This window comes from Leptodactylus fuscus, chromosome 8 (assembly GCF_031893055.1).
Source record: "Leptodactylus fuscus isolate aLepFus1 chromosome 8, aLepFus1.hap2, whole genome shotgun sequence".
NCBI classification, from domain to species: Eukaryota; Metazoa; Chordata; class Amphibia; order Anura; family Leptodactylidae; genus Leptodactylus; species Leptodactylus fuscus.
Genome location: NC_134272.1, coordinates 803,941 through 819,195, shown reverse-complemented (window position 1 = coordinate 819,195; position 15,255 = coordinate 803,941). Strand labels below are relative to the sequence as shown.

Genomic DNA, 15,255 nt, shown 5'->3' with positions numbered 1-15,255 from the left:
TTACAGAGAATGGTCCGAAAAAGAAAAAACATCCAGTGAGCGGCAGTTCTGTGGGGGGCGGAAATGCGTTGTTGATGCCAGAGGTCAGAGGAGAATGGCCAGACTGGTTCGAGCTGATAGAAAGGCAACAGTGACTCAAATAGTTACCCGTTACACCCAAGGTAGCCAGAAGAGCATCTCTGAACGCCGCACAGTACGTCCAACTTTGAGGCTACAGATGGGCTACAGCAGCAGAAGACCACACCGGGTGCCACTCCTTTCAGCTAAGAACAGGAAACTGAGGCTACAATTTGCACAAGATCATCGAAATTGGACAATTGAAGATTGGAAAAACGTTGCCTGGTCTGATGAGTCTGGATTTCTGCTGCGACATTCGGATGGTAGGGTCAGAATTTGGCGTCAACAACATGAAAGCATGGATCCATCCTGCCTTGTATCGGTAACGGTTCAGGCTGGTGGTGGTGGTGTCATGGTGTGGGGAATATTTTCTTGGCACTCTTTGGGCCCCTTGGTACCAATTGTGCATCGTTGCAACGCCAAAGCCTACCTGAGTATTGTTGCTGACCATGTCCATCCCTTTATGAGCACAATGTACCCAACATCTGATGGCTACTTTCAGCAGGATAATGCAATGCCATGTCATAAAGCTGGAATCATCTCAGACTGGTTTCTTGAACATGACAATGAGTTCACTGTACTCCAATGGCCTCCACAGTCACCAGATCTCAATCCAATAGAGGAGCATCTTTGGGATGTGGTGGAACGGGAGATTCGCATCATGGATGTGCAGCCGACAAATCTGCGACTGCAACTGTGTGATGCCATCATGTCAATATGGACCAAAATCTCTGAGGAATGCTTCCAGCACCTTGTTGTATCTATGCCACGAAGAATTGAGGCAGTTCTGAAGGCAAAAGGGGGTCCAACACGTTACTAGCATGGTGTACCTAATAAAGTGGCCGGTGAGTGTACATCTGGATTCAGCCGAGGTCTTCTACTCCAGTCCACACATATATGGCCAACTGTGCTCTCAAAGGAGCCTTAACAGTTACTACTCATTTTTCCAATGTATAAAGGTCAGTTTCAGTCCCCATCAATCCTACTTCACCTTCCGTAGACCGCCCAGCTACATATAGCCCGTGTGACCACATCCTCCGTAGACCGCCCAGCTACATAGCCCGTGTGACCACATCCTCCGTAGACCGCCCAGCTACATAGCCCGTGTGACCACATCCTCCGTAGACCGCCCAGCTACATAGCCCGTGTGACCACATCCTCCGTAGACCGCCCAGCTACATAGCCCGTGTGACCACATCCTCCGTAGACCGCCCAGCTACATAGCCCGTGTGACCACATCCTCCGTAGACCGCCCAGCTACATAGCCCGTGTGACCACATCCTCCGTAGACCGCCCAGCTACATAGCCCGTGTGACCACATCCTCCGTAGACCGCCCAGCTACATAGCCCGTGTGACCACATCCTCCGTAGACCGCCCAGCTACATACTACCAGAACCATGAGGTCACAGTCATTGACCTCTGTAGACTGTGACCTCATTGCCCTCCATTTCCTTGTGATCTTGTCTGCCATTCACACTTCACTAGAATTGAGAGATTTCGTTATCGTGGGCAGAAATCAGACGCTGTAACACAACATGATTATGGAGATCTAGGTCTGGCCTAAGCTTAGAGTACAAGTACACATGAGGATTGAGAAGCCAGAGGACCATGCCATACTGTCAAATAATCCACTACAGCAGGCAAAGGGAATCTATCATGGCGCCCGCTGCCCCTACAAGCAGGTAACGCTCAGCTTCGGGCCAGCCCTAATGTGACACCAGCAATCCCCACAAGGGAAGGTGACGTTTTACGTTCAGCTGTCCTCAACCTTCCTCTCCGTTCCCATAGACTTCCATCCTCCCGTCCATAAAGTCAACACAAGTCATGTCAGTCGTCATACAGCACCAAGGACATCAGTGACAGGAAGACAACACTATCAACAACTTTATTCCAATGTTACAACAGACAAAAATATAGACTTTGATGTGCAATGCCAGTTGTAGGTATCAGACCAGACTGAGCTCATGATAGATTCCCTTTAACAAGAAGCGGGCGCCATTCAATTCCCGTGACAAAGGGGCCGCGCCACACACACAACGCACTTAACTCAACACTTTATTTTCGTCAAAGAAATACAGGAACTTCTGTAGAAACAAGTCCAGAGGCGGAGTGTGCCCATGACATGCCCAGTCCCCCCCCCCCCCCCCCAGTGACACCTAATACTACAGGGTCTGACAACTCTGGTGAGAACGTAGTGCCTGATCCTCCTGCAATGACACGAAGTCCTGTCCATCCCATCCTCTTGCATAGATTGTGATTCTCAGTACCAGGCCAACATTCTGCCAGCCCCCAAACAAATGAAGGGTGGGGTTGTCAATCATTGGGGGATACATCCTGTTACCCAAGCTATCTGCCAACGAGACTTCTCACCAAAGAAAACACATTGGCCACTTCTGGGCCTAGTGACTCACGTTTTGGCTTTTCTGCCTCTGTGGCTATTGGGAGAATTAAGGAGAGGGGAACGTGACGACCGAGTGTTACTGGCAGGGTTAGCCGTAAGGGAGCTACGCAGAACACGCTCTGCAGGGGGGCAAAGACGCTTCCTGCCCTCACCAGAACTGCCATGTGGAGAGGAGGAAGATGGGCTGGGAGACCTCACGCTAGGAGGCTTCCGTTTTTTAGTAGGAGGTCTTTCCTCAACAGAAGCGGCACGAGGAAAACGTCCACGGGAGGATTTGGAAGATACCACAGAGATCTGTAAGGCGACAGGAGGTGTCTGGCTTGTGGTCTGTAGTCTAGTCCTGGCACTACGTGTCAGAGGGGTCCTTACAGTCATCTCCTCCTCAGAGGAGTCTTCAGTATCTGCAAGGGAAGAGTTCTGCTCTTTAGTGTCCAGGATTTCCGCCTTAAGTGGTTTGCATTGTCTCTGTAGAAAAGTCCTTGTGACTTGAGGACTGGGGGACCTTTCTGGAGAACTGTCCAATGTGGGGCTGGAGTTTACCTTGGGTATAGGACGAGACTTGGGTGGGCGGCCACGTTTACGCTTTGGTGGAGACACAGGTTCTTCAACACCACTGCTGCTTGCACCCTCAGCGGGCACCACGGGAATGTTGGAAGATATACTGGGAATGGTGGAATCAGCAGAGGGACCAGACAAAGACTCGTTCTGTGAGTGATCAGATTGATGTTGCTCAGGTGCAAAGTCCCTGTGAGGAGATACTGATGACGTCACAGCCGCAGGCTCTTGCCACTGTTTTGAGGACAACAGAGGAGCAACAAATGAGGACTCTTCACACACTGGGGGGCAGGTCAGTAATGCAGCACTAGGAGGTGCTTCAAGTCTTTTGGGAGAAGTAAGGGAGGAAACGATAGGGGACACGTCACGTCTTTTAGGGGGGCGGCCTCTCTTTCTTTTTTCAATAGGAGATCCACTTTCACCCTCAGAGTTTACCTTAAAGCAAAGATTTGGGCTGCCAGGTGTCTGGGCGACCACAGATGGAGCTCCTTGAGAAGTGTTGACAAGCAGCACATCAACAGGAACATTGGCTGGAGACATATCTGTTCTTGTTTTGGGGGGCCTCCCTCTTTTGCGCTTTGGTGGAGGGCTTCCTGCTTCAGAAGTCTCTTCAGATAAGCGATCATGGGAAGGGCTTTGAGGACCAGGCACGTTAGGACCCTGACCTTCCATTTCAGTGATGGTCTGGTAACCCCTCCCTTTGTTTTGGCGGCGGGGAGTGGGCACGTGTTCTTGTACCACAGTAACAAGACGTCCTGGCAGTCTCCTCAGCACTTTTGCAGTGGGCGATGCCTCTGTAGCCCCAGCAAGTGTAATCTCAGAGTCTGCAAATACTTTCCGGCGAGGAGTGCGGGGTGGTGTAGGTTCTTCTGGTACAACACCCACAGGGCTGCCTGGCACAGCACTTAAGGGGCTGCCTGGCACAGCACTGGCACCAGCACTCACAGGGCTGTCTGGTACAGCACCGGCACTCACAGGACTACCTGGCACAACACCTGCATCTGCTACGGCACCCATAGGACTGCCTGGCACAGCACCAGCATCTGCTACGGCACTCACAGGGCTACCTGGCACAGCATCTGTAACTGAACTCAATGGGTTGCATTGCACAGTATTCGCAGGGTCGTCTATTCCAGCACCTCCATCTGCTACATTTTCCATCACAATCACCTCAGCATCTTCCTTCACAGGATCAGTATCAATTGCACACATAGCACTAGGCGGTAATGCCACAGCTGGTAAGTCTGCCGCAGGAGAGGGGCCGACCATGGTCTCTACTCCGGGACAGGCCTTGTCTGGTTCTGGAGGAGCTGGATTGTTCTGGGTGGGGGATGGACTGTCGGGCATAGGCTCCTCCTGGGGTAGCGGTGCAGGCTCTGCTATGGTGGGGCTCTCTGTAGGCTCTAAACTTTCACTTGGTTTGCTGCCTCTTAGTCTTTCACTCATGCGAACCCCAACACGTTCCGTGGGTTTGGTGGGAACCGGAGTCTTCACTTTACGACTTCTCCTGCTGTCTTCATCCCATCTCTCTTCTGTCAACAATCCCATTTCATCTTTAGCAAGGAAAAGGTCTTTTCGGGCAGCCTCTACCTGCTCCTGAGGAGAAAGGAGAGACCCTATTAGAATGTCGGGAAAGATTATGGCCAGTGAGGCGGACTCTGGCAGCAGCCACTTACCTCTGCCTGTTTCAGCTCCTCCTTACTGACTTCTTCTATGGAAGCCTCCAGATAGTACATGGCATACCTCTCGATCGGTGTAAGCTGTGGGGTACACATCTAGCATGAATACTCATTACTTGTCAGACAAATCCTCATGTCTACAGTCACTTGCAGTGTTACCTGCTCCACTAGGGCAGAGATCTCCTGCTCGGCACGGCTTTGCTCCTCCTCTTCTGGTTCCAAAGGAACATTTTCGTTAAACTCTGCAAGATCTGCAACTTGTTCAGCCCGGACCAGAGAGGCAGCCAAGGTATCCTCCTCGTCCTCTGCACCGCACAGCGCCTACAAGAGGACCCGGAGCACAGGGTGTGGATGTCAGGCACATAATGTACATGAGGCAGAAACACAAGCCCCCAAAGTCCAAAAGAAACCACAGTTACTAGTCATGAGCTAGTTAAACATGGGCCCCTAATCTGCTCTGCCAGAATCCAGGGGCCCATCCCACAACTCCAACCCAAACAGAGTCAGCCGGCATCACTCTGACCTACAGGACGGAGGAGACCGAGCAGCAGTCTGTAGTCGTCATCCTTACCTGCTCCAGTATATGGGCTTGACGAGATGTCGCCCCGTCTTCTGCGCTATGGTCAGGGGATGTATTGCGGACTTCAGTCTCCTTGCGTGTATCTTCCATGTCAAACAACTCCCTAATAGTTTGCTGAAACAAGAGAAAGATGTTAATGGGAGCTTGTGAGCCGAGCCTATCCTGCAGGTATATACAAGGACTGTGTGTAACCTGTTTGAAGTAAGCCGTTGTGAAGTTCCCCCCCTCGATGGCCATGTCCCCCAACAGGCGCTTCTGCTGGGCCTTCTTCAGAATGTTTTCTTCCACTGTTCGCTCACTGACCAGCCTGGAACAAGAGGAGACAGAAGGATGGAGATGAAAATGCAGATCAATGGCAGTAACAGAGCGGGAGGGGGACGTGGAGAGACCCACCTATAGATGTGCACGTCCCGCGTCTGCCCAATGCGGTGACAACGGTCCTGAGCCTGGGCGTCCATTGTGGGATTCCAGTCACTGTCATAGAAGATAACAGTATCGGCCCCGGTCAGGTTTACGCCGACCCCTCCACTGCGCGTGGAAAGAATAAAGCAGAAAATGCGCTTGTCCATGTTAAACCGTTCCATCAGCACCTGGCAATGAGAAACAAGATACTATAGCGATAACCACCACAGCATCGCAACGCTACTATAGTGACAACCACCACAAGCGCCAGCACACTGCTATAGTGAGGACCACCAGAGCCCAGACACGCTACTATACTAATGACTGCCACAGCATTGGCACACTACTACAGTGACACATACTACAGTGACTAGCACCACTTATTGCCGGCTTACCTGTCTCTGCTCTACACGTGTTGAACCGTCAAGACGCAGATAAATATGTCCATGATAATTTAAGAACTGCTCCAGGACATCCAACATTCGCGTCATCTGAGTGAATATGAGAACACGATGGCCGCCAGATTTCAGCTGACGCAGAAGATGATCCAAGGTCTGGAGCTTTCCTGCACACAACAGCATCTAATGTCAGGAGGTTTCCTTAACACCAAAGGGTCAAATAAAATAGGAAAATCCCTCCCAAAATGTAAAGAGCCTGACATCTCTGGGACAGCTGGGACTGTGAAGGTTGGAAATCTACGGATCACAAAAACATTCTTATCCTTAAGACTGAATGCAGTAAAATGATTTATCTTTGACACTGAATCTGATATCACGAGACAAGATGGTGCCTGCACCTGATCTCGGTAAAAGTGGCCCAGAAACAGAAGATCAGCAATATCTGGACACCGCTATCATCTGTCCCAGGTTGGAGCTAAACTCCTATGTCCATCTTATAACCCATTGTTAGCTGGGGTGACGATGGTCCTGCTCCTTGATTTGGCTAGAGACAATGGAGTCTGAGGTGTCTGGTGCCAAAGAGGATAAACACTTCTATAAGGTCAATACAATGGACAAGGACGGTAAACGGGACACTTTGGGAGGCCCCAACCCCGAGGACGTCTCCAAAGAAAAGGTGGAAAAACCAGCTGGACTGTCATAAAACATGAACAAATAAGATTCTAACAAAGACAGTAACTCAAATGACCCCCAGGCCCTCACACACCTTATATCTGTCACCTATATAAACCATGGCTTCCTCAATAAAGGACGTCTGCCCCTGGCTCTTACTGAGAGAGGAACTCGTACCAACGCTCTGTGTCTGATGTTATCTCCTCACCATGTGCACTCAGTAGATACTGACCTGGACAGCGACAGTCACCCAGGGTACAACTACCGAGGCAAACTCAACATAACTACAACCTATAGACTCCTATGGAACAGTGTTGTGGGCATGCTCACACGGAGGAGGAGAACACGATGGACTTTTATGGGACAGATTAGTGAGCTCCCCCTGTGGCCTGTGCACAGGACATGGCGTGGTTGATCATTGCACACCGTTGGTGATGGATCCCATTCTCGGCCTCCAGCTTTATGATAGAGGTTTAACCTTCCCTGTAATCCTGACTATTTTAAGGAGACAACTGCTGGGAAGTGATCAACCTATTGTGTGGTCAGGAAGAAGGCAGGTTCATACAGAGACGTGGTCCATGACCAGAGCAGAGCTCACACTCACCGCAGTCATACTGTATGAGGCGAAGATCAGGGAACTGGGTCCTCATATTGGCAATGATACGATGAAGGCAGCGGGTGTGTGGGGTCAGCTCCTGGGATAGGGTATCTTTGAAGAGCGACTCCTCCAGAACTGAAGAGGGTGGTGGGTGAGAGGTGTGGAGAGTAATCTGTGGTGCCTCCACAGGAGGCATAGCAAATATAAACCTACAAGAAAAATACAGCTCAGGAATAGGCCCCAGCTGTGCACAAGAGCTCCCACAATGCCCTAACCCTGCAGCCACCTCTCAATGATGGGCGCCAGCTGCTCCAAGCGCTGGTCTGCAGTGAAGATGCAGCTCTGAATAGCATCGGTCTGCTGACTGGTGGGCCGCACGCTGCAGAACTGGAGCACCTCGGTCCCATAGACCGGAGCCAGGCTACTCCTCCTCTCATTCACATGAAAGATCCTTTCCAGTCGCTCCAATTTCTGTTTCCTTCGTCGTTCCTCTAACGGTTCCTGTCCGGACACCACCGCCATTAATGACAACTGTTACGATGGCCCCCCTCTCCAGTTTGGAATAGGTAAGGTATCACTTACCAAGTAGAATGGCGACCGAGGGGGAGGCGGCAGCTGACGCCTTGGTCTTACAAATGATGACATCACAGCGTTTTGGAATGGCCGCAGGTCCTCTCCTTCCATTGTACTGTCAGATTCTGCAGTCGAGCCTAAGGTCACACTAACTGCTGGCGGGTCAGCTACAGACAGGGACAAACATGGCTCTTGTGTACTGCTAGGCAGAGGGCTATTGACATGACCGGAAAGTGTGGGCTTAATGTCTGCAGAGAGAGGAGAGGCTGTGGCGGGGGCAGATGGGGGCGCCCTACTGTCTGCTACAGACGCAGGCACCACAGCGGAAGCCAATGGGACAGGCCTAGGGGTAACAGTAGGGTGCCGGGAGGCTGCAGACGACTGGACACTAAGCACCGGGGCAGTAGGTAGAGGAATGTGAGAGTGGGCAGAAACCCCTAATGAAGCTGAGGAAGCCGTCAACGTCAGTGGGGCAGAAAAAGAAAGCACTAGGGGCTGGCTGGTGGGCGGAGGGGCCAGAAGTGAGGGGGCGGCTGAGTCTGCAGGTGGTGCACAAGTCGAAATCGAAGACGACAAGTCGGGGGCCGGAGCAGGGAGCAGTAACAAAGAGGCTGGATCTAAGGAAGATGCCGGAAGGGATGACAGAGGAGCCGGTGTGGAGGCTGACAACAAAGGCAAAGGAACAGGGGTAGAGGCTGGCAGGGATGGCATGGGCGCTGGGGCAGACACTGGCATTGAAGGGGACTGGGTGGGCACTGGTAAAGAGGGTTGTGGAGCTGGCACCCTGAGAGACAAACAAGGCAGGGGAGAGGGCGATACGCCTGAAAGGACTGGCTGTACAGAGGACACATCCGTGGGCTCCAGAGCAGGAACCACATTGACCTGGGCATCAGCTGGTATAGGGGACAAGAGAGCCTGGGCTTCAGCTGGCAAAGTGACCTGGGCATCTGCAGATACAGATGGCAAAGCCGTTACTTTTGTCATCACAGAAGGCACCTGAGTGGAAGAAAGTGCAGATGAAGCTACAGAACTGACAGACCCAGAGGTGGTGAACGTCAGCGAGGTGACAGGCGCAGAATGGCGCAATGATGCCAGGGCTATAGGGGCAGGTATCAATATGGAATGTGAGGAAACCGGCTCACACGAGGAACCAGCAGTGGCCAACAAAGGAAGGGGAGATGCCTGAGCAACGGAGAGCACACGTGAAGACTGAGACAATGAGGTGGACTGGGCAGACGTAGCATTCATGAGAGGGATAGGCACCTTGGCAGACGCCAAGAGGGGGACGGTGCCAGAGGCAGACAACAAGGGCATGGGAGAGGGAGCTACTGAGGGCAACTTAAGGGATGTGTTAAGTACCAGAGGTGCCAATGAATCCGATGCAGAGGCCTCTAGCAGGGGCACAGGGGCAGAATCTGAGGACAGGATAAGAGACTGGTTACCAGGAGCCTCCAGTAGAGAAGCTGTGGCTGTTATTAGGGTAGTAGGAGCTGGGGCAGAAATGACAGGTAAGGGGGCAGTGGCAGGACCCGGGGCAGAAATGACAGGTAAGGGGGCAGTGGCAGGACCCGGGGCAGAAAGCACAGGTAAGGGGGCTGGTGATTGTACAGGAGTCGGGGCAGGCAACAGGGGGACCGGGGAGCATGCTGTAGTGGGTAGGTTACTAGGCCCGCATATAGAATTTATAGGTGACTGAGTAGACACCGCTGTCCGTGGAGTCTCAGACGTGGTGGACACGGGCAGGGGAGCTGTAAATGACACCGGGGCTGCCAGTACGGAGGCTGCAGGGAAGGTGTTGCCACTAGGCGGTGGGGTGTAAAGGACAGGGGTGGCCCCGCTGCTGCTCGACTGTAGAGGGGAGAGAGTCAATAGGGATAATGGACTAGTGAGGAAACGAGCCGGGATCGGATAAGGGCTGGACACACTGCTGGGGGCAGAGTTTGCTAGAAGGGCAGGCACTAAACTCAGGTTGTATGTAGGGGTGGCAGTGGCCATCTTGGGAATGCTAGGGGCCGGAGGAGGAGGAGGAGGAGAAGGAGGGTTTGGGATGAGGTTTACATACAGGGCGCTATCTGTGGATGTGGTGGAGGCAGACACCTGGGCGCCATTACCATTTGTTACAGATGCCACTTCTAGGGTACCACCACTGCTATCTGGATTGTGCCCTGGTTTTGAGGTGGTGATCTCTGGACATGTGGCTTGTGTGGAGGTGCAGTTAGCAATGGAGTTCTGGGTGGGAACAGGAGAGCAGTTGGGAAGAGCAGGGCTTTGTGTGTGTCTCAGAGGAGGAGAGTGGTGGTTTGTCAGCTGCATAGCTGCAGAAGTAGTCAGAAGGCGTAGGGCCACACCAGACACAGGGGGGCCCAGGGACTCCTCTATACTCGGCGGAACAGGATTGGGAGAGGGGAGTCTTGCAGCTACTGTGGGGCTTGACATCATCAGCAATGGGCTGGTTGCTAGAGTCAGGGTGGAGGTGGACGCCACTGGAGCTGCAGAAAACACAAACCCAAGTCAGGCTTCAGCTCTATGTAGACAGGACAGACAGAAGGTGGTCTCTACGCTCCGTCCATACCTGCTCGCTGCTCTCCATTTCCTTCTCGGGAAGCAGATTGTTCTGCAGATGGACCAGGGACAACTCTGAGAAGAGGGCGTACAGGTGGAGCCACAGGATGGCGCTGGGTAGATGCCGGAATCTCTCTGGTAGACTGTCTGACCACAATCTTCACCACACCTGGGGCAGCTGCTAAGAAACAACAAAGATGTGGTCTAGCACCTGGAGTAGCGCTATATGGCTGGGTCACATCGCACCTCAGGAAACACTTACCTTGCCCAGGAGAAGCTGCTGGAAGGTTGGCACTGTTCAGTAGTGTATGCTGGAGAGACTGCACAGACAGCGCCTGGACACCAAGCTGGGTCTGAGTGTTATTCTGCACCAACTGCGGCACCGATGGAGTGGGCGACACTGCCTGCTGTGCCAATGCCTGGATAAGAGCAAGCTGGGCCGGCTGGCTAAGCAGATGATGTTGTCCGCCAGAAGAAACAAGGTGAAGCACGTTACCTGTGACACAAAATTGTCAGCAACTGGCAGAGCAACAAGACAGATTGGGGACAGCAGCAAACACAAGTGTAAGCTTACCCTGCATGGGCCGAGGCTGACCCACTCCCACAGGCCGCACAGGAGCCCCACTTAACGTGAGTTTGGCGCCCTGCAGCTGCAGAGTGAGCGGCTTTGTGACAGACTGACTTTGTATGGGACGTCCACCAAGAGATGCCAGCTGGGCCAGGCTTATTACTTCTCCAGCTAGCAAACAAACAAGTCAAGCATTACATGGGGGCGACAAGAAAGCGCAACCTACAAGCAAGGCTGTACTCCTGCTACTCACAAGGCAAGCGTGCCTGCATGTCAGGGGTTAGTATAAGCCTCTGGGGGGCGCCGCACACCGGCTGGGTACTGTTCTGCACTGGAACAGACTTTCCTGCCCCGTTCGACACTGCAGTCATAGACGTAGCTGGACTGGACTGGACAGGAAGCGGAGCTGTAAACATGAAACGACCGGAAGGTCAGTAAAACAGGGCAAGATAGCGAGAGTAGTCAGCATGAGCACAAGGCGCCTCTCTCACCCTTCAATGCAGCCATAGCTGGAGCAGGCAGAGGACAATTACTTGATAGAGGAGCTGCTGGTTGGGGGGTGGAGGAGGGGAGCACATCCGGAGACTTCTGAACTGGCCGAGAATTGTTAACTATGACTACAGAGCGAGGATCCGGCTTCACAGGCTGCAGCATTCTGGAGGCAAGAGAAACTGGTCAGCCAACCACAAGAGACACGAAACATGTCATGTAGGTAACAGCCATGAGCAATACTTACCTGTTCACCTTCATTTTGAGTGGTCGAGGTCTAGGAGGCGGCTCTGGGGATTCTGTAATCTCTTGGATCAGGGAGCGTGACTGTTTGTACCTGGGCAGGAAAACATCTCGCTCATAGCGACTGACGTGCCCCTCCATGTTAATGAGGTCAAACAACGCCATATCAATATGCTGGGGATACAGAAGAAGAGACCATTGTAGCCCTCCATTTATATACTATGACATCAGCCCCCCCCCTCCGCTAGGCCCTGTACCTGCCTCAAGTGGGTGTTGTCGCAGAGCATGAAGAACCAAGGAAGGAACTGTATAGCAGATGCCGCTAGTTATGAAGGGCGAGTGGATCGGACGAGGGTCAAACAGATTGGGGTGATTACAAACCTTGCGCAGCTGCATGAGGATATTAATAACGCTCATGAAGTGGCCGCTAGCCAGAGTCTCCCGTGTCCTTAAGGAAGAGAATGAAGACTGTGAATCGCGGGTCTATCCTTGTCGGTTGCACTGTAGTCTGCCCACCCCATTACTTACGCTGCTTGTGACATAAAGTCATCATACAGGAAGCGCTGACGCTTGGACAAGCGGCAATAGATCACATGCTCGTATTTTTTGGGCATCTGCTTCTCCACATCCTGCTTAATCCTGCGGAGGAGGAAGGGCCGCAACACCTGCAGACAAGACGGGAAAAAGCTCAGTGTGATGTGACAAAATCAAGGAAACCCAAATGTTAGCTCCAGCAGATTCCAAACCTTGTGCAGCCGGCGCACTAGCCCCTCGTTGTACTCCTGACTTCCTTCAATCATGCCAGTCAAGGGATTAGAGAACCATTCCTTAAACTCCCGGTGAGACTGGAAGACATGTGGCATCAGGAAATGCATGAGTGACCACAGCTCCATCAGAGAGTTCTGCAGCGGCGTCCCGGTGAGCAGCAGCCGTCTCTGACTGGGGAGAAGAACAATCTCAGAACAAGACACAGCAGCTCTACCAGACGCCTAGCACCCTGTTCACACTCAGCTCACCTGTTGAAGTTCAGGAGACTCTGCCATCGCTGAGATTTAAAGTTCTTGATGTTCTGAGCTTCGTCCAGGATCAGATACTTCCAGTTCTTTCTGCGGAAAGCCTGGTGGTCTTGTAGAACCAGCTTGTAAGAGGTGATGCACACATGGAAAGCGTTGGATTTTGTCCATCCCTGTAGGAAAAAAAAAAAAAAAAACCAAACAAAGGAGGTAAGTATGGCTGCTGGAGCGGGTATCGTCCACCACCAACCACGGAGCCGCCCACTACCAGCCAGCCAGCGCCAGGGAGCCGCCCACCACCAACCAGGATGCGCCAGGGAGCCGCCCACCTGTCTCTTCAGTTTTCGTTCTTTCTGGGAGCCATAGTACGTAAGTATTTTAAAGCTGGGACACCAACGTTTCAGCTCCATCTCCCAATTTAGAATGACGCTGGTGGGAACAATAATCAGATGTGGGCCCCAGTTACCTAGAAGACACAAGAGAAAATGTAGCTCTGCTGGACGATGTGGCGCAGGACCACCACAATGCTGCCCCACACTCACTGCGTTCACAGGCCAGATGAGCCAGGAGCGAGATGGTCTGAATGGTCTTCCCGAGTCCCATCTCGTCTGCCAGAATGCCATTCAGCTTCTTCTCATACATGGTCACCAGCCACTCCAGGCCGATGTGTTGGTATTCTCGCAGATCTCCTCGCAGTAAGAATGGAACCGCAGTCTTCACCTGGAAGAGAAGGCGACTACACGTCACAGCCACGAGGAAACTGCCAGTGACCCTACACACACGTCAGAGGAGCCCAGAGAGAAAAAAAACAGCAAAAACCTAAGAAATCCAATTTTACGGAAATTCTATAAATATTTAACTCGCAGAATAAATCAGGAACACAACATGCCAGATCCTGCCCCCCCCCCCCGTCACATCAAAGCACTGAGGTCTGCTCCACCAGCGACACGAAGCACTGAGGTCTGCTCCACCAGCGACACGAAGCACTGAGGTCTGCTCCACCAGCGACACGAAGCACTGAGGTCTGCTCCACCAGTGACACGAAGCACGGAGGTCTGCTCCACCAGTGACACGAAGCACTGAGGTCTGCTCCACCAGCGACACGAAGCACTGAGGTCTGCTCCACCAGCGACATGAAGCACTGAGGTCTGCTCCACCAGAGACACGAAGCACTGAGGTCTGCTCCACCAGTGACACGAAGCACTGAGGTCTGCTCCACCAGCGACATGAAGCACTGAGGTCTGCTCCACCAGTGACACGAAGCACTGAGGTCTGCTCCACCAGCGACATGAAGCACTGAGGTCTGCTCCACCAGAGACATGAAGCACTGAGGTCTGCTCCACCAGCGACATGAAGCACTGAGGTCTGCTCCACCAGCGACATGAAGCACGGAGGTCTGCTCCACCAGTGACACGAAGCACGGAGGTCTGCTCCACCAGCGACATGAAGCACTGAGGTCTGCTCCACCAGAGACATGAAGCACTGAGGTCTGCTCCACCAGCGACATGAAGCACTGAGGTCTGCTCCACCAGTGACATGAAGCACTGAGGTCTGCTCCACTAGTGACATGAAGCACTGAGGTCTGCTCCACTAGTGACATGAAGCACTGAGGTCTGCTCCACCAGCGACATGAAGCACTGAGGTCTGCTCCACTAGTGACATGAAGCACTGAGGTCTGCTCCACTAGTGACATGAAGCACTGAGGTCTGCTCCACCAGAGACATGAAGCACTGAGGTCTGCTCCACCAGCGACATGAAGCACTGAGGTCTGCTCCACCAGCGACATGAAGCACGGAGGTCTGCTCCACCAGTGACACGAAGCACGGAGGTCTGCTCCACCAGCGACATGAAGCACTGAGGTCTGCTCCACCAGAGACATGAAGCACTGAGGTCTGCTCCACCAGCGACATGAAGCACTGAGGTCTGCTCCACCAGTGACATGAAGCACTGAGGTCTGCTCCACTAGTGACATGAAGCACTGAGGTCTGCTCCACTAGTGACATGAAGCACTGAGGTCTGCTCCACCAGAGACATGAAGCACTGAGGTCTGCTCCACCAGAGACATGAAGCACTGAGGTCTGCTCCACCAGAGACATGAAGCACTGAGGTCTGCTCCACCAGAGACATGAAGCACTGAGGTCTGCTCCATTCTATGTGGTCATCCAGAAGACAGGAGGAACTACCTGAGTGGTGGCCAGTGTGTATCCCTTTGGCTGCAGAGATTCGGCAGTGGCTGCAATATCGGTGATTTCCTTCTTGGGCTCGGGGGGCTCGTGGTGCCGGTGGTCACTGCCGGGGTCCTCGTTATCTTGTTTGACTAGAAATTCCACCCCTTCAGATTCATCACCTGAGGAGTCACAACCTGAGGAATCTAAGAAAGAAAAGCCTGGTGAGCCAACCTTCA

General features: G+C 52.8%; 1 protein-coding gene across 2 annotated transcripts in view; it reads right to left on the bottom strand.

Moving 5' to 3' along the window:
* Positions 1-1,984: 1,984 nt before the first annotated feature.
* The window catches only part of SRCAP (Snf2 related CREBBP activator protein), a 64,333-nt gene continuing 51,062 nt past the window's right edge, over positions 1,985-15,255 (bottom strand). Inside the window, exons 11-33 of one of the 2 annotated variants that reach the window (XM_075283757.1) lie at positions 15,035-15,222; positions 13,394-13,571; positions 13,181-13,317; positions 12,855-13,024; positions 12,585-12,777; positions 12,367-12,503; positions 12,100-12,286; positions 11,843-12,012; positions 11,598-11,761; positions 11,360-11,512; positions 11,113-11,277; positions 10,801-11,034; positions 10,549-10,719; positions 7,986-10,465; positions 7,690-7,904; positions 7,410-7,612; positions 6,131-6,300; positions 5,727-5,923; positions 5,526-5,640; positions 5,325-5,447; positions 4,913-5,074; positions 4,751-4,834; positions 1,985-4,670 (exon numbers count right to left, since the gene is read on the bottom strand). In XM_075283757.1, the coding sequence (XP_075139858.1) occupies positions 2,526-4,670; positions 4,751-4,834; positions 4,913-5,074; positions 5,325-5,447; positions 5,526-5,640; positions 5,727-5,923; positions 6,131-6,300; positions 7,410-7,612; positions 7,690-7,904; positions 7,986-10,465; positions 10,549-10,719; positions 10,801-11,034; positions 11,113-11,277; positions 11,360-11,512; positions 11,598-11,761; positions 11,843-12,012; positions 12,100-12,286; positions 12,367-12,503; positions 12,585-12,777; positions 12,855-13,024; positions 13,181-13,317; positions 13,394-13,571; positions 15,035-15,222 (8,141 nt within the window). In that variant the 3' untranslated portion in view covers positions 1,985-2,525. The remainder of the gene's footprint in view (positions 4,671-4,750; positions 4,835-4,912; positions 5,075-5,324; positions 5,448-5,525; positions 5,641-5,726; positions 5,924-6,130; positions 6,301-7,409; positions 7,613-7,689; positions 7,905-7,985; positions 10,466-10,548; positions 10,720-10,800; positions 11,035-11,112; positions 11,278-11,359; positions 11,513-11,597; positions 11,762-11,842; positions 12,013-12,099; positions 12,287-12,366; positions 12,504-12,584; positions 12,778-12,854; positions 13,025-13,180; positions 13,318-13,393; positions 13,572-15,034; positions 15,223-15,255) is intronic. The other variant, XM_075283758.1, reaches the window with a different exon arrangement.